This window comes from Aspergillus lucknowensis (genome assembly GCF_044049455.1).
Source record: "Aspergillus lucknowensis strain CBS 449.75 chromosome Unknown BJX67scaffold_82, whole genome shotgun sequence".
NCBI lineage: Eukaryota > Fungi > Ascomycota > Eurotiomycetes > Eurotiales > Aspergillaceae > Aspergillus > Aspergillus lucknowensis.
The window spans coordinates 25,158-42,692 of record NW_027263626.1 but is presented as its reverse complement, the minus strand read 5'-3'; the positions used below and the strand labels follow the sequence as shown (position 1 = coordinate 42,692).

At 53.2% G+C, this 17,535-nt stretch overlaps 6 protein-coding genes across 6 annotated transcripts; 4 read left to right on the top strand and 2 right to left on the bottom strand.

The window, feature by feature from the left end:
* Nucleotides 1–6: 6 nt before the first annotated feature.
* Nucleotides 7–3,038, bottom strand: kexB (kexin kexB). The gene is made up of 2 exons (XM_071030566.1): nt 1,052–3,038; nt 7–1,003 (listed from the first exon to the last, which is right to left on the bottom strand). Exons 1-2 carry the CDS (start codon nt 2,806–2,808, stop codon nt 283–285), a joined length of 2,478 nt encoding a protein of 825 aa, XP_070880747.1. The 5' UTR covers nt 2,809–3,038; the 3' UTR covers nt 7–282.
* A 974-nt stretch (nt 3,039–4,012) lies between these two features.
* On the top strand, nt 4,013–8,375 carry BJX67DRAFT_386243 (uncharacterized protein; the record flags this gene model as incomplete). Its single annotated transcript, XM_071034028.1, has 7 exons — nt 4,013–4,148; nt 4,217–5,389; nt 5,460–6,724; nt 6,776–6,901; nt 6,953–7,155; nt 7,208–7,503; nt 7,558–8,375. 7 exons carry the CDS (start codon nt 4,013–4,015, stop codon nt 8,373–8,375), a joined length of 4,017 nt encoding a protein of 1,338 aa, XP_070880746.1.
* Nucleotides 8,376–8,683: 308 nt separating this feature from the next.
* Nucleotides 8,684–10,582, top strand: BJX67DRAFT_325801 (uncharacterized protein). The gene has a single exon (XM_071027411.1). It carries the CDS (start codon nt 8,993–8,995, stop codon nt 10,472–10,474), a length of 1,482 nt encoding a protein of 493 aa, XP_070880745.1. The 5' UTR covers nt 8,684–8,992; the 3' UTR covers nt 10,475–10,582.
* A 403-nt stretch (nt 10,583–10,985) lies between these two features.
* On the top strand, nt 10,986–11,695 carry BJX67DRAFT_375758 (DUF3237 domain-containing protein; the record flags this gene model as incomplete). The annotated part of the gene is made up of 3 exons (XM_071031746.1): nt 10,986–11,208; nt 11,307–11,516; nt 11,577–11,695. The coding sequence occupies 3 exons, from the start codon at nt 10,986–10,988 to the stop codon at nt 11,693–11,695; spliced, it is 552 nt and encodes a 183-aa protein (XP_070880744.1).
* Nucleotides 11,696–11,913: 218 nt separating this feature from the next.
* trr1 (thioredoxin-disulfide reductase TRR1) lies at nt 11,914–13,681 on the top strand. The gene is made up of 3 exons (XM_071027412.1): nt 11,914–12,292; nt 12,357–13,256; nt 13,320–13,681. Exons 1-3 carry the CDS (start codon nt 12,271–12,273, stop codon nt 13,415–13,417), a joined length of 1,020 nt encoding a protein of 339 aa, XP_070880743.1. The 5' UTR covers nt 11,914–12,270; the 3' UTR covers nt 13,418–13,681.
* A 295-nt stretch (nt 13,682–13,976) lies between these two features.
* Nucleotides 13,977–17,377, bottom strand: aof2 (putative lysine-specific histone demethylase Aof2; the record flags this gene model as incomplete). Its single annotated transcript, XM_071031745.1, has 3 exons — nt 13,977–14,002; nt 14,065–14,700; nt 14,740–17,377. The coding sequence occupies 3 exons, from the start codon at nt 17,375–17,377 to the stop codon at nt 13,977–13,979; spliced, it is 3,300 nt and encodes a 1,099-aa protein (XP_070880742.1).
* Between the last annotated feature and the right edge of the window lie 158 nt (nt 17,378–17,535).

The following is a 17,535-nucleotide window of genomic DNA, read 5'->3' as shown; positions in this document are numbered from 1 at the left end:
AATAAGCAGGCAGCCTCCACCAGCTATTGGTGGCAGTGATCCAAGTTACCAAGTAGACCATTTGACAGTCCGGCTGTTTCCTACAGTTGGGTAATCACAGTTATTTGTATTGGACCTCCTGTGGAGTTCCAAGGCGCGATTTAGTATGTACAGTTCTCTCATTCGTTTCACACCGGGCTTCAAATTCTAGCAACGCACAGTAATCCAAGAATAGCAACAAGGGAAGGGGATATGAGACAAGGAAAATATAGATAGGGTGTAAAGATACAAATGCCTGCACAACTAAGTGCGATCTCTCTGGGTATCGTCTAAGTCTGCACTGCCGCTTCTCCTGGGGTTCGGACTTGCTGCCTGGTCTCGGTAGGGCTCATCGTCATCGTCCTCGTCACTAAATAGAGGCTCCTCTTCGCTCTCTCCGGCGAAGGCATTGTATAGCTCGCCGCCGCGACGACGGGTCGATGATCCGTTCATAGCCTTTGCTTCATCTTCGTCCTCGATCATCTCGAAATCATAATCGTCGCGATCGTTGCGAAGGCGTCTGCGCCGCTGGATCTGGAAGTAGATTCCGAGTCCGACGCAGAATACAATTATAGAGCCGATAGCGGCGTAGATCCAGATTTGCGTGTGCTTGGACGCACCAAATGTCGGGAAGAAAGACGGGAGGAAACTGTCCGAAGCTGGCGAAGGGGTAGGGGTTGAGCTCCCACTTGGCTTGGAGTCTGTCGAGGCTGGCTTAGTATTTACAGGGCGGTCAACGGTATGTGATGGTTGGTCAGGAGGTTGCGTGGCCGTTGGCGCTGGCTGGACAGTAGTAGTAACGACAATAGCATCCTCAATATTGTGATCATCGTCATGCTCGTCTGGAAGTGGGTGCAACTTTTGCTTGGATGCGTTGGCAGCCTCACCCCAGAGATTGAGCCTCCAGTCGAGGAATTCCCCAACATTGTCATTGACTTCCGTATCCTTGACGACGACTGTCCAGGTTCCAACTCCCGACTCACCCCTATTTGAACGTTAGTGGTGCCGAACTAATTAGAATGGAGATGCTTACCAATGGGCGACAGTCATGAAGGTCCAGTCGACGTATCCAGCTTCAGTGTCGTCATTTTTTCTTGCCGTGCTTAGGTGGCTGACGACACCCTCGGGGCTACGTAGTTCCACGCTGAGGTCCCCACGGCGAGTGTGGTTCACGTTCATAGTCACGGTAACATGTTCCAGCCTTGCAATATTTGCGTCCTTGACCATTTTCTTGGAAACTTGGAACATGGCCGCAAGGCCTTTGTCGCCCTGGGGAATCTTGTGTTGCACTCTTAACCACGGAGAGTGGTACCAAGCCTGCGGCTTTACCAGCTCCCAGGTCTTAGCTTTCTGCACAAGGGAGTAGATGTCCACTTTACCAAACCCCCAGTCATGGCTGAACTTTTGTCCAGATTTGGTGTTTTGCCAGCTTCCATCATCTTCGTAAATTGGAACTGCCGTCTCAACCATGAGGTATTGAGCGTCCCGCCAGGTGAGCTCCGGGCGGACACTCAAAACAAGAGCCATGGCGCCCACTACCAACGGGCCCGCGGCAGACGTTCCACCGTGGAGTGAGTAACATTTGTCAGTACCAACATCAGTTGTGTGGATCGCATCTGTTCCCCCACTGCTGTAAGCAACAACTAGCTGGGCGGAACAAGACTCCGAGTAAGAGGCGTGTTTGCCTTCCCGGTCAATGGCGCCGACTGTTATACTGTAGATGCTATTGGTATAGCCGTCAAAATTGCAGTTGTCCCCAGAGGAAGCACCATTTCCGGCTGCGAAAACAAATATCGATCCTTTCCCGCCTCGCCCTTTCTGGACTCCATTGACCATCGCTCGCTTGATGAGGATTCCGGGAGCTTCCATCGTGGCGCCGTCATCCGGGGGGCCCCAGGAACACGAGTAGATGTCATTTTTCTGGTAGGCATAGTTGATGGCGCTAGCCTCGTCTGTGTCATCAATAGCCCCCGATAAGATTCGAATCCCCGAAACCCGACTATCGTATGCGACGCCTACGCCACACACGTCGTTTCTCGCCGCTGCAACCTCGCCTGCGCATCGGGTTCCATGCCTATCGTCGCGGAGACGCGGTCTTGGCTCGGGGGTGTGATCGTTGAAATCATACGAGCCCTCAGGAAAGTAGTTAGGGCTTAGATCATTGCTATACATGTCCAAGCCATCATCCACGATCGCTGCAGTTGCGCCCTTTCCTGTAATACCTTCTAGCCAGACCCCCGAAACATTCATGTCATGACCAACTTCGAGTGTGTTGAAAAGATGCCATTGTGCTTCGAAGATAGGGTCTGCAATCCCGAGGGTAGATACAAGCTCACTCCGAGCTTGGACGGCTTCCACATTCTCCTTCTTGTCACGGGTGACCACCCTAGTGAACTGCTCAGACGGTGGTACTCGCTTCTCCAGACGTTTCTTTGGCGCCAACTTCTGGGACCAGAGGATACCGGCCAGGCTTTCCTCTTCATTGTCGAGGACCCCTGCGTTATCACCAGTGTGACGTCGCCGGAGTTTCCTTTTGGTTTGCAAGTCCTCTAAGAGTGCATCGAGATCTGCACCACTCTCCTTAGGGAGCGAAAAGGTATGATGACCGTCCAGCTCTCCAATCTGGCCTTCATGGCGACCGCCTAACCGTTGAGCGATATCCACTGGGGAGGCTGCTGCATCGAGGTGTAGGGCAAAGTAATCCCGGGTTTCGTACGAGCGACGAGGATGGAGAGAGGCGGTAGCAGTGCATAAGAGCCCTAGGGCCGCCGCTGCGCCAGAAAGACGCATGGCGAAGGCAAATGGCGGGAAAGGAGGACGTCGCTCTCCTTCTCAGGTGTGTGAGAAGAGGACAAATAAGACGGCTGACATGGACGGGGGCGAAAGGCAAAAAAGACGGTATCCACAGGAACCGATGAAAGAAAAGAAACTGTCTACGTTTCGACAGATATGAATAACAATCACAAAAATAAGAGAACAGACGACAGAAATCCCAAGTGGGGAAGTTCTTTGAGAGAGCTGGAGAGTTGTTCAAGTTGGTCTTGGAAGGCTGTGGGCTTTGACAAATCGTGTTGGGGGCCTGGATAATCAGGCACTGATCGCCTCCTGAACGATTGATGCCTGTATCGTAAGGCCTCAATGTCACACCTGAAGAAGTGGATCGATGGTGCCATGTCTCCCAGAAGCGGAAACACTGGGACAAGCCGGGCCATCCTGTGGAAAGGCCCTGGGACGAAGGCTTTAAGATTGAACCTTGTTCTGCCTGTATCATGAAGACTCAATAAATAATATTTCAACATTCTCTCCTACATATTTCAGTCCACCTCTGGTCGGGCGCGAATCGAACAGTTCCCTTCTCTCCTGAGAGAAGCTCCAAATACAACAACATAGTTTCAGGAAAACTCCCAGACAGCCAAACATTAGGACACGTTTGAAGCGGAAAAAAAAAGAAAATAAAAGAAAATAAAACAAGCCAGATCTGATGGTGCCTGGCGGGTGTCTTGTCGTGCAGCCCCGCAAGCTGCACCAGAAGGCGAGAGGCTGGGACCAGCCACACATACAATGCATGAACATCGTCATCCCGGAATAAATCCCCCTGTGTTGGGCACATCGCAGGCAACCAGATCTTTTTTTCTTCTTTGCTTCGCTGTCGGAATCGCCAGGATACTTGACAGCTGTTCCTGTGGCTCGAAAATTAACGCAGGCCTCCTATCCAGACGGCTGAGAGCCCTTCGCATTTGTTACGAATCTGCCTCGGTCGTCCAGAGCCCTATTATTGTCTTCGCCTCCTTTTTCGCCGTCTGGCTCGAACCGCGAGTTGATAGGTTTGCTTCATTCGGGGTATGGCGATCTAATTGGTCGCGCTCATTGCGTTACTGACTGGACAAGAGCTGATAGAGCGCACACGGCATTTCGCCTCTGGGCCGCTTCCTACTCGGCGAGAGGACAACACCCCAGGGGGCAAAGTCGGCGAGAGATTGCCTTCAGCAGCACGATGGCTTCTCAGAATCATAGCAGTGTCATTGCACAGGATCTGTCCCACAAGCGACGACCATCTCATCATGCAGAGGTTACTTTCCGGGGTTCCCGAAGTGAGGATCAAGTCAACTCCAAGGACCCATCAAATCTAGGTATGCATATCTCACTCTCATACTTTGTACAGAGGGGATAGAGCAAGTTAACACAGTCATTGCTTAAGCTCTCCCGGCGGAACCAAACGACTATATTGCGCGGAATTCCCGAACATCGACCACCCACGAAACCCCCAGCGGTAGAGCACCGGCCTCGCTGAGCCACGCTTCACGCTTAAGTCGATCAGATACCGTGCGGTCATCAGGCGAACAACATGATTGGGCGTTTAATCGATCGCCTCTGCAAAAGCTCGAGGTGGCCCTGAGCGGAATTAGCAAAGAGGAGAAGAGGGCTCGGGCTCTGGAAGCCGAGAGAAAACTAAAGGAGCGAATGGCGGGGGCGCCGGCGAAATCCGCTGACGCCTCTGCTCACGGCTCCCGAGATACCACGACGAAAGCGGGCCAGAAAGGCGACAATGAGGGCCAATACCCAACCTTCTCCTCTTCCCGCAAAGAGTCGAACGCGCAGAGCGGAGCGCATGAGAGGGAAGGTAATGTTACCCCACCGCAAGGACCTGACCTCGAAAGACCAACGACTTCGCGGACCAGCGCGCCACCGCTTCACGATTATGCAGCACGGCCACTTGCTGAGTCTCAATACGCGGGCAACAGGCCCCCTGTCAAGCAAGTAGTCAAAGGTGGCAGTGTCCCTCGAGGTTCGGTATCGATAAATCACCAGCAGGAAGACGCCCATACGACCCCAGGAGGATCAAACCAAGTGCCATCTCGAAGTAGTAATGTTCTACCTTCCCAGAAGCTCAAGGCACCTCACTCTTCCATAACTCCTCGTTCAGGGGAGAATGCTATTTTGGCGCCTACCCAGGCTGTCGCTATGAATGTTCAGGTGGCTCCTGGGTCTGAAAACGGCCCTCACGCCAAACAGAACGGGCACCGTATAGATTTACCGGCAGCAAATTCTAGGACTGACAAGTTAAATGTCACCCGCGACTTGCGAGCTAGCGGGGACTCCATGGTACCTGCGAGTACCGAAAACATCCAGCGGTCACAGACCAAGTCCAAGCGCAATACCGTCTCGTTCAACGTGCCGCCGCCAACACCACCTCCGCTTTCAGAATGGAAGAGTGCGCCGATCGCAAGGCTTGAGATTTCCGACTTTGACTTCCAGACGCTGGATGTTGACAAAGGTAAAGCATGGTGGGAAGGTGGTGGTACCCAGAATCGACGAAAGAGTAGGGCACTGCCAAAGAATTACCAAAAGCCTCCTGCGCAGAAGATATCTCGTAAGCTAACGATTGAATCGTCGTTTTCTTTATCAACACTCGAATAACTGACAATGTATCATGACTACAGCTCCCAAGCGCTTTAAGCCACTGATATTCCTGAAATCCGGCCCATTACTTCGCTACTCGGGCCTGAAACGTGTCAGAATAGACGGTCCAGATGGCCCCGTGGACAAAGAGACCTGGAGTGGCAGCATTTTAATCGTGACCAAAGATTCCATCTCGTCCTATGAGCCGCCACCAACTCTTAGACTATTTTCTCAACCTATGGACCTTCTTCCCCCGCCCCCCGCTCAGATCAACAGCGAGGGGGTGCAGCTAGCGCCTGAGTACATCGATCCGACCGCTGGACTGATGAAACTGGGTCGAGATGGCCGTCCTCTTTATGTGAAACCTGTCGATCACACAGAGGAGGAGGTGGACCTCTCTTTCGTGGAGAACGATGACGGAATCTACGAGATGTCTCCCAGTGCCGTTGACTACCGGACCGAGGGTCTCAAACAGCCGGTGCCGGCGAATAGAATACACTCAATAGACGGCGAGACAACCGGCACATACAAGGAGATCCCGGGCGCCCGTCTCTATGCTGATCCCGGGAGAGATGTCACATTTTGGAGGTTCAAGATCGAAATTGAACTCGGGGAGAAGCAACAACGGGTTGCCTATCGACTGAACCAAGGGCCCGCGATAGGGTTTTGGGTGCCAGCTCGAGGACAGCCGATGAATATCATGTTCCATTCCGGAAATGGATTCAGCCAAGGCGTGGATTCCAGCAAGTTGTGTGGGCCTGATCCCCTGTGGCGAGACGTACTCAACGAACATCAAACTCGTCCCTTCCATGTAATGATCGGTGGTGGAGATCAGATCTTCAACGACACAGTCACTGCCAACTCATTACATTTCCAGGAATGGCTGAGGATTAAAGACCCGAGTGAGAAGTACGGCGCGCCACTCAATACAGAATTCAAAGCCGAACTGGAAACTTCCTATCTTGAGAATTACTCAAGGTGGTTCTCTCAAGGGCTTTTTTCCCTCGCCAATTCCCAAATACCCATGGTGAATATTTGGAACGACCATGAGATTCTTGAGGGGTTCGGATCCTATCCAGAAGAGTTTATGAGCTCGGCTGTGATATCAGGTCTCGGTAATATCGCGTTTAAGTACTACCTACTCTTCCAGCACCACAGCGTTCCCGAAGAGACAGAGGTTGATGAACCTAGCTGGCTTCTGGGACCTGAACCTGGGCCGTATATCAATCAGCGCAGTCGTCATCTGTTTATGCCTCTCGGTGATGGAATAACTTTCCTAGGGCTTGATTGCCGAACCGAGCGGATGGTAGGATCAACTCTCATCACTTTTCGGATACGAGGCTAATCCATTCTACAGAGCGATGAAGTTCTAAGTGAGCGTACTTCTGATCTTATTTGGGACCGATGCCACCGGGAGATCGTCAAAGGGGAGACAAAGCATATGATAGTCCTGCTGAGCATTCCAGTTGCATATCCTCGCGTGGTAGGCCGAAACGATGTTGAATGTTTCGTAATCATGCTAACCTTGTCTCAGGCTATGGTCAAGAACATCCTGAACAGCCGACAGTCCCTGGGTAAAGCCGGATTTTTTGGTGGACTAGTAAATAGACATGGTGCTAAGGTTGAAATCTATGATGATCACTGGACAGCGAAGCATCATAAGTCTGAGAGAAGGTACCTGATTGAAGACCTACAAGATCTTGCCGCGGAGAAATCAGTCCGGATAACTATACTGAGGTGAGAGAGGATGCTCTGCTCCGATAGTAAACGCACGCTGACAACTTGGTAGCGGTGATGTGCATCTTGCCGCAATTGGACAATTCTATTCGAACCCCAACCTGAATATCTCGAAGGACAAGGACTACCGATATATGCCGAACATTATCTCATCTGGGATCGCAGATATGCCTACAACCGAAATGATTTCAGATACTCTAAACCGACGGAATCATGTGCATCATATGGACACGAACACAGATGAAGATATGATTCCTATCTTCACCCATGATGTCAATAACAAAGCTCGTAATAACAAGCGACTGTTGCCGCGGCGAAATTGGTGTTCTATTCGCGCATATGAACCTAGTACGTGAAACCGGAACGAATGGTGACTATTCTTATCCCGTCTAACCAAAGTAGGCACCACTCCACCGGACACCCCGGAATCCGAATCCCCAGCTTCTCTAGAAGAGCCGCGTCCAAATGTGCTGCAGAGGACTCTGTCCTTGACCCGTGGTGACAGGCCTCAAGGCGGACTCCTCCGGAGGCTCTCGAGCAAGGGCCGGCCGCCCACAAGGGAGTTCAATTTATCCGGAGCTCCGCCCGCACGACGGATGAGTATGGACGGACCATTCCCACCAGCAGACACGGGCAATTCCTACTTCCCACCTACGGCTGAGTTCCGACCTGGTCCACTGCTACGACGGCCGACGAACTTAAGCCAGAAGGGTGCTAAGAAGGCCGCTAAACGCGGAGACGACGGCGCAGGGACCTTTGTCAATCTCGAAGGGGGCTTAGCCGTAACGCTAAACCTTGAACTCAACCCGCGGGATCCATCAGGCATAACGACGCCGTACAAAATTCTTATTCCAGCGCTCTGGTTCGAGGGCACCGAATATGACCCTCCCGCAGCGCCGGTCTCCAAAGGTTGGCGGAAGTGGCTGGGCGTGCGTCGGAACGCTTCAAGCAAGCCGTCCTTGGGCGGCGAGGAAACGGAAGAGGATTTCAGCGACGAGGAGCGCGATACCCAAACCGGCCCGAAGCAAGGACAGCCCCAGGATGACCAGGTCGTCACACCTGAGCCTGGACCTCAATCCCAACCTCAGCCACAACGACAACCCCAGTCAATGGACGACGAGTACGATGACGAGGACGAATCCGAGCTTTTCCTCGAGCCAGAACCACGGCCCAATGTGAAGCGCAGCACGAGCATAAAGAAATGGTTTGGGAGATCGTGATTCCGGGAAGAAGTGGATTCTTAATTGTTTATTCTGACGACTTGTATCTACGATGATTTGATGATTTATGACCGCCATGGCCCGCATGTGTATATACCAAGGAATACAAACGCATTGGAGGCCGATGACAATGCTTTCCTCTCTTGGCTCGGCAACAGACGGACAATCGCTCGTCATAAATTCTATGCTGCCGAGATATCGCAACACCCCAAGCATCGAGCATCCAACATGACCAACCTCGAAGCTACCTGGAACTCGCGTTGGCTCAACCTTCGCTGACATTCGGGCGTCTCTGGGCGTCTAACAGGACGATAATTGGCAGCTTTTGGCAGCTTTTCAAGGTTAGCTGCGGGAGGCCTTACTCCAAGAACCAAAGGTGAAAAGCTGAGAGCTGAACTTACTTTTTCTGTTTCAAGAGTCAGACCTTGAGGGGCCTTACAGGGCAGGGTCCACGGGTTCATCCAAGGCCAACCAGAATTGGCAATCGACTGCGCAGTGACGTCCGCGGGGCTGAACTTCCAGTATACGCTTAAAAAGAGGGGAATGGCCTGCCGCTGACTTGAGCAACTTCTTCTTTGAAATCGTCCATTTTATCGTATTATCAGAAATAAGCCAGCATGTCGACCTCCTACATCCTCATCAAAAACGCAACGGTGGTCCCCGTCGACCGGTCGGACAGTAGCAAAGTCCTAACGAACCACGACATCCTCATAGAAAACTCCTATATCAAATCCGTAGGCCCCAATCTCTCGCTCCCGAGTGCGAGTCCGAGTGACAGCGCGACTGCGACTGCGACGACAATCGACGCCAAAGACTGCATCATCACACCGGGCTTCGTCGACGGCCACCACCACATGTGGCAGCATTTCCTGCGCGGGCTAACAGTCGACTGGACCCTCTTCGGGTACTGCTGCCATCTACGCGCGGTCTACGGGAGCCTGTACAATGCAGAAGACGTCTACGTTGCTAACTACGCGGCGGCACTGAGTCTGCTCAATAACGGCGTCACAAGCGTCCTGGATCACTGCCACGTGATTAACTCGCCGGAACACGGCGATGCAGCTGTGCGCGGGTTGAAGGAGGCCGGGATCCGGGGCACATTCTGTTATGGGTTTTATCAGAATCCAACGGTGGCGGGGGAGCCGGCGAGCGTGGGCTCTGATGGGTTTAATCTGGATGCGCGGATTGAGGATGCGCGCCGTGTGAAAAGGGAGTTATTTCCCGGTGACAATGATCCTGCGACTTCGCTGCTTACCTTTGGGATTGCGCTGGACGAGGCGCCGATGCGGTCGCGGGAGGCGAATGTCGAGGGGTTGGAGATTGCGAGGAAGCTGGGGGCTCGGATTTCGACGGTGCATACGTCGGTGATATCGAGCCACGGGCGGCCGAGGGCTGAGGTCGTGCAGCAGTTTGAAGACGCTGGGGCGATGGGATCGGATATCGTTTTCAGCCATGGCGCGTGGATGACGGATGAGGAGCTGGATGCGGTGCGGAGGTCTGGCGCTGGGATTATCGGGACGCCAGACACGGAACTGCAAATGGGGATGGGATACCCTATTATCTGGAAAGCAGGGGATCTGGGCTGTCGAACGGGGCTGGGACTAGATATCACTTCGAACCAGGGGAATGATTTTCTCGCGCAGATGAGGTTGGCGCTCCAGGTACAGCGGGCGCGTGAGGACGACTACCAGACGATACAAAGGGACGTCGGAAGGAAGACAGCGGATATTCTACGCAAGGCGACCCTCGGGGGCGCAGAGGCGATGCAGATGGACTCGGTCGTCGGTTCGATCGAGCCTGGGAAAAAGGCTGACCTGGTGTTCTTCCGCTGCGATGATATCGACATGGTGCCCGTTTTGGACCCCATCGGGACTGTGGTCTTTCATGCGTCGTCGAAGAACGTTGACACCGTTATTGTCGACGGGAAGATCGTCAAGCAGGATGGTCGTCTTGTCGGGTTGGATTGGAAATCGCTGCGCGACCAGGTGCAGAGCAGGTCCGAACGAATGAGGGATGAAGCAGCTAAAATCGACATGACAGGGCCAGAGTCGCTTTTCTACGGCGTCTTCGCAGCAGCTATGCAAGAGGGGAAGCGATAGTCTTGACATTGCGCTGTCCATTGCCTGCAAGTACATAGCTGTTAAACGCTGTCAATCCCAAGGACTGGAGGAAATCAATGAGTAAGACGCATAATTGACCACCCAAAACTTAGACTCAAAATATTCTCTTCGTAATCTCCAGCATACATCCGAGTTATAAGGGAAGGGGGAGGGGTTGGAAAGGGACGCCGGATATTCACTTTTTACCACGACACTTGATGCTCATTGTCAAGAAATGCGGGGTTGCCAATTGGACGGGCTACCTGAGACGCGGACTTGCTTGCCGCGACGATCTTATTATGCCATGGGATATTATTTAGCCAAAATTGTTGCGGATGAACCTCGCTTTGGTCAAGGGGGACATTGGAACAAATCGGCAATGTTGGAGAAAACAACTACCGTGCCGTCGAGGCCACAGGGATATATAACGACCGTTTGTACAAGGTGAACGAGTACAGATTCACAGATCACTGACTACAAATCCGGCACTACTACTGACAGAAACCGCAAAATGCTCCGCAGAGTACTTGGACTCGCCGTCGCGGCCCTGACGATTTACACACCTGCCCAAATCCCATGCGTCGCCGCTGCCGACCCCCCAGCACCAGAGCTATCTTTCCTCTACACAGCTTTCGCGAACTGTAAGGGGTCGGTGATGAACGAGGACGGCCCACGGGGCACTCGAAATGCTATCCCTATTGTCGGGGGGAACTTTACAGGTCCGCGGATGTCTGGTACGTACACACTCATCCCACCTCCCACCTCCCACCTGTCTTCCAACCAAAGTCCCAGTGTGGTATAGCAGGTGGAAAGAGCCCTGACGATCTTCCAGGGCAGATTCTCGACCTCGGCGCTGACTGGGGTATCGTCGACCCCAAAACTGGAATCTTTTCCGCCGATACGCGGTATAACCTGCGGACCGACGATGGGGCGGACATCTTTGTTCAGACGTCTGGCCCGACGTCTCCATCAGGGGAGCTTCATCTGCGGTTGCTGTTTGAGACTGGACATGAGAACTATTACTGGCTGAACAATATCGTTGGTGAGTAGTTATTCTTGGGGGTTGCCACTCGGTATGTGGGACCTTATTAACCTAGTAAAGCGATCGGGACGTTGACGCAGGTGGAATCCGTTGATGATTTGTCGGTGCTGAGGATTGATGCGTGGAACGTAAGTCGTCATCAGCAGCGAAGATGGAACTTTAATGACGAGCAGAGTTAGTTTGCCTCGGACTGGGACCAGACGAGCCAGGCAGGCGTGGATGGTGAGCGAGCAGCCTTCGGTGTTTGATAATCAGCCGCGGTCTCGGCCTGCACGTGACCCCACTGGGGACCAGATTTTGCGGTGCGGCAAAGTCTCGGTCTGGTCGGTTTCTGCAGATTTCCACAGTTTTTGCTTAGAGATCAGAATCAAAATCGGCCTTTTCTCGCGTCTCAATTGCTCCTTATCTGATCTTCATCCAGAAGACTCTTCTTCTTAGCTAATCGCGCGTCTGTCTAGCCCTCCTTTGGCTGTCAATCGCTGTGCCTTGTCTTGTCCCCACCCCTTGCCCCTCGTGCTTAATTAAAAACTCCCCTCCGGGGCCCTTCTTCCACTCCTTCTGTTTCTATCTTCGCTCCTTTACAACCGCCAAGCTGTTCTCGTCAGCCTTTCGCCGGTTTCCCTTCCCTTCCCTTAGATCCTCTCTGGGCTTCACTGCTGCCGCCGCTTCGTCGCACCTGCAAAACTCGCCCACGTCTCCGTCGGTCTTATCAAATTCGTTCTCGACGCCACTGCGCGTCAATTCGACTTCGAGGATGGCTCACAGCAAAGTTGTCAGTACGTATATTCTTCCTGCCTGTTGCAAGAATGCTCGGGGGACAAAAGAACTAACGCCACCTAGTCATCGGCTCTGGCCCCGCCGCTCACACCGCCGCCATCTACCTCTCGCGGGCGGAACTTAAACCCGTCCTGTATGAGGGGATGCTGGCTGGTGGCACCGCTGCAGGCGGTCAGCTTACGACTACCACCGATGTCGAGAACTTCCCCGGTTTCCCGGATGGCGTTGGCGGATCAGAACTTATGGACAACATGCGGAAACAATCTATTCGGTTCGGCACTGAGGTGATCACCCAGACGATCTCTAGGGTCGACCTGTCGCAGAAGCCGTTCAAGCTGTGGACCGAATGGAACGACGGCCCCGAGAATGCGCCTGCCCGCACTGCTGATGCCGTGATCATTGCCACCGGCGCCAACGCCCGCCGCCTCAACCTGCCCGGTGAGGATGTCTACTGGCAGAACGGAATCAGCGCCTGCGCTGTATGCGATGGTGCCGTACCTATCTTCCGCAACAAGCCCCTGTACGTCATTGGTGGCGGTGATTCTGCTGCCGAAGAGGCCATGTTCTTAGCCAAGTATGGCAGTAGCGTTACCGTGCTCGTTCGCCGTGACAAGCTCCGTGCTAGCAAGGCTATGGCCAAGCGTCTCCTGTCCCACCCCAAGGTTACTGTCCGCTTCAACTCTGCCGCCACTGAAGTTCTCGGAGAGAAGAAGCCTAACGGTCTGATGACCCACCTCCGCGTCAAAAACACTGTCACTGGCGAGGAGGAGGTCGTTGAGGCCAACGGTCTGTTCTACGCTGTCGGTCATGATCCCGCGACTGCTCTGGTCAGGGGCCAACTTGACCTTGACGAGGAGGGTTACGTCCTCACCAAGCCTGGCACTAGCATCACCAGCCGCGAGGGCGTCTTTGCTTGCGGTGACGTGCAGGATAAGCGCTATCGTCAGGCAATTACCAGTGCTGGTGAGTTTAAATTGTGTCTTTTAAGGTAGATTGAACGATGGCTCTAACATTCATGGTTTTTAGGTTCTGGTTGCGTTGCCGCCCTCGAGGCTGAACGATTCATTGCCGAGAGTGAATCAAGTGAAGACCTCCCCCCTGCTCCCGCCAACCCCGCTCTGTGAATACACCCGACTTCTACCCCCTCACGTTCTCCTGCCGCACCCTTCTCACATTTGAGGCTTCTCTACCTCATGTGATCCGGATCATCTCGACCGACGTGATATCTCTGCTTTTGGATTAAACTCGACTTCGATATGCTTAGACTTCGGCGTTTTATGTTCCTGCTTTTCTTTCCCATGTTCTCGGTTGTCAGGGCTGGTGGCGGCTCGTTCCATTTCCGACGACTCGTGGCATTTCGGGCGACTATGAGCGTTGCGGAGGTCGCCTTATCTAGCACCACTTTTTCACGATGGGCTGATCATGACATTACTTTTCGTATATAGAGAATAGAATGTGATAGAATAATCCTTGACGGTTGGGCTCGTTCGACTTGCTCTATATCAAACCGTATTTCCCGGACGACTGAGTAAAGGAGAAGTCTTCGGTTGGCAGTGCGTGAGTGGGTTAAAGATTGGCAAGGTCTGTGTAGTCTGCCGCTCTGGAGACTACATGGACAGGGTCAATGGCACGCAAAAGTAATTTTTTTTGCTTCATCCGAGTGGGTTGGCCTGGTTCTGTGAATCAGGCGGATGTAATACGCCGTTTGTCTGCATATGCGGTGAAGATGAAGCAGGTGCTATGACAGTTGTGTCCGATAAGGCAATGGCACTTCCCGGAGGATGCGCGGCACCAGCTGCCAACCCAACCAAAGGCACAGAGGATGTAATCTGTACATCGGCGCCTGCACCTGCACCTGTACTTGTACTTGTACCTGTACTTGCACCAACATCCAAATTCACCTTCTTACTCGGTGGCCCCGCCAATTCCCTCGCAACCCATTCCTCAAACGGGTTCTCCTCCCTCCACCTCTTCTTCGCGACCGCACATCTCCTCTCCCACTCTGCATTATCAGCCTTCCACTTCGCTGCGATCTCCGCGCTCGTCTGCCGGTTCACCTCCGCCTGCTCGAGGTACGGCCGTTTCTCCTCTTCGGCGGCTTCTCGCCACATTTGGCCGAGGGCGGCGCGGACGGCGTCGCGGGGGGCCTTGGCGGTTGGGTTGCCTGCTTGGCTTTGGTGGGCGAGGTCGCACTGGGCGCGAGCCTTGGGCCAGAAGTCCTTTTGGTAGAGGAGGAAGGGGTTCAGGCCGGTGCGAGCGGGGCGGGGCTGGGGTGGGCCTGTCTCGGCGTAGACTGCTGCGAGCATGGCTTGGTCGTAGGAGGCACGGGATTCGGAGGTAGAGGTGGAGGTTGAGGATGAGGGGTCTGTTGTGGATGCTGGAGCATTAGGTTGTTGGGCTTGGATGTCTGGGGTGGTAGTATCGAGCGGAATCCCATTGGGTATACCTGTGTTTATGGGCTTTGTCTTTTCTGGGACGAGAGGTACGGGAATTGATATGGGGCCCAGGATTGAGTTTATGATTTCCGACGCAGCCCGCAGACCTGAAAGGTATGCGCCGTGAACGGTGGCCGGGTGAGTGCCGCAGGTAGCTTCACCGGCGAAGTATAGGTTACCAATCGATTTGGCCATCAGATCGTAATCTCCAGGGAGCGCCTCCGCTGCGACATAGGAGTAGCTCCCTCGTGTGAACTTGTCGGATGCCCAGCGGGTAACGATGGTCTCGAGGGGATCAGGCACGGCGGTTTGTTTGAAGACGTTCCGCAGCTGGCTCATGACTTCGGCGATGATTTCAGCGTCCGGAGTACGCTCTGCTTGGTGAGCAGCATCTCCGGCCATGAGAGCGATCAAGACAGGGAGGCCCGTAGTCTTCATGCAGTTCCAAAACAGGTAGAAGCGGCCCCTATTGGCAGCGTAATCTTCTTGGATCATGCTAGCTCCAGCCTTAGGCTCCCGCAGCAACCCAAACATATCTCTTTCCGTATCCCAGAAAGGCTGCTCGAAGGCTAGGATGACTTTGTTCATGACTCCGAAACCGAGTCGGTCGATCGCACCTTGTTTCCATCCCGGGAGAGGTGGAGAGAATTGAACGGTCTGGTGCTTTAATGTGCCTAGGGACCCGGTGTAAATCACCTTATCGGCCACAATGGAGTCTCCATCTTCGCAATGGACTACTATCTTGTGTTTGGAGGATGCGTCAGAATTGTAGGTGATGCGTGTGACGATTTTGTTGGTTTGGACATCGAGCTTTGTTGGACATGACCACAGCGCATACGGAAGCTGTTGATATCCTCCAATGACCTGTGAGTGCTCCCCTTCGAATTCGTTACCCATATCCTGGTCCCAGCCGGAGAGACTCAGTTTGTCGATGTTTGTGGCATTGGCGTATTCAAGGTTTGCGAAATGCCAGTTGAGCAACCGCATATCCTTTGGAGTGAGAGGTAGCATGCGTTGGTACTGGCTGACACCCTCGTCCATTACGTTACCTAGAGTCTGGAACCTTGAAGCTCTGGCGATTGGATCCAGGTTGATGGTCTCGTTCGGTGACACTCCGTTGTTAAGTTTCCAACCCATTGCCTGGCACGCAAGAGTAGCAGGATTTTCTTCAACCTGACCAGGATCTGCTACGGGAACCCCAGCTGATTTGATATCTGCGGTTTTATGCCCCACGCCTCGGCGGATGCGTTTTGCAGGAAGTAAAAGTCCAATGGTTCCAGCAGCACGCGCCTCTTCATATTGCCTCACTGTCACCCCATCACTCGTTGAGACGTCACGGCCCGAATCGAGAAGCTCGCGGTCACCCTCTGCGGTTGGAATGATCACAGACTTGTGCCGATAGGCGCCCGAGCGATCGAGTATATCATTATAGAGGCTTTCAGCAGTTGCATCGCGCACTTCGTCCACTGGAGAGCCGTCAATATCGTAAATCGTGGATATGTCACGCAGCAGGTGATATGAGAGGGCCAGTTGGCCTCGAATGATTTGGTCTAACGGATTACCGTGATGGAACCCGACAATGATTTGGGCCCCCATTTCTGCTTTGGGAACGAGACCCGGAGGCAACGTAGACGACTGAAGGCTTCGTAATGGATGTGAATATATCCGCCCGCCGATTCTGCGTCTACCCTCGAGAACAACCACACGGGGATTTGTGTAATTATCCTGGTAATGGTTGAAGAAACCTTCTAGCTGCCGTGCACAGCCCAGACCCGCCATTCCTGCCCCAATAACAACAATCACAGGCCCTTTCCGTCGACTCTTCTTCGGAGGTAGCACGGGCACCGGGATCTCGACACAGCCGAAATTAATGTAGCCGTTTCGGAAGAGCCATTCATACGCAAATGAAGCCAGGTTCATCCAACGATAATCCTTGGCGCATCCCAGCGCCTCTTCTTTGGTCACACTCACCATGGGATTGCGCGTCCAAAGTCGAAGTATACCGTTTCGTATGTTGAGATAGACGGTAACATGAAGGTGGCATAAATGATCCTGCAGCGCTTCTTGTTCTTTATGATGGAGGGCATAAGGATTGAGCCTTGACGCATATGCTGCCGCCACACATTGCTGCGCATACACCGGGCCTGGGAGACGCGATGGAATGGAGGATCGTGGGCGATATTTAGTGTAGTCAAGGTTCTCATGAAAGCTCTCGGAATCTGCGGGGAAAGACGAAGAAGAGGAAGAAGCAGAAGCGAAATTCGAGACCGTCGATGGCGAGGTAGACGTCCCATGGTTTGAGGCGGATTGGGAAGAAGTCGAAGTGCTAGAATCATTAGGCGTGCCATTGGTCTCTGTCACCAGATCGTGGGATATGTAATCAAAAGGTTGGTTCCTTGCGCCTAAACCGTTAGGTTTGCTGCCGAAACCCTGAGATCCTGGGACAGAGGTGCCAATTGGAGTGGGATACGGGTTTATCCTTCCATGATGGACTTGTATCACATTTGGCTGTAGGGTACGGAGTTTCTTCACGGGGTGTCCGCTACCGTTGACAACGGTACTAGGAGGATTATATTGACGGAAGATCTCCGTCCGGGAGCAATACCCCTGTAGAGGGCGTGTCGTGAGGGCAGACGTTGTCTCCATCATTGCCAACAAGGAAGTCACGGCGGGTCGATGAACGTAGCATGGAAGTCAGATTCCAGTCGGACGTTCCGTAGATGACTATCAAGCTAGTTTTAACAGCTCAGGACATCACCCAGTCCATTATTGCGCGAAGTATGACATGTTATTATCGAATCTGAACA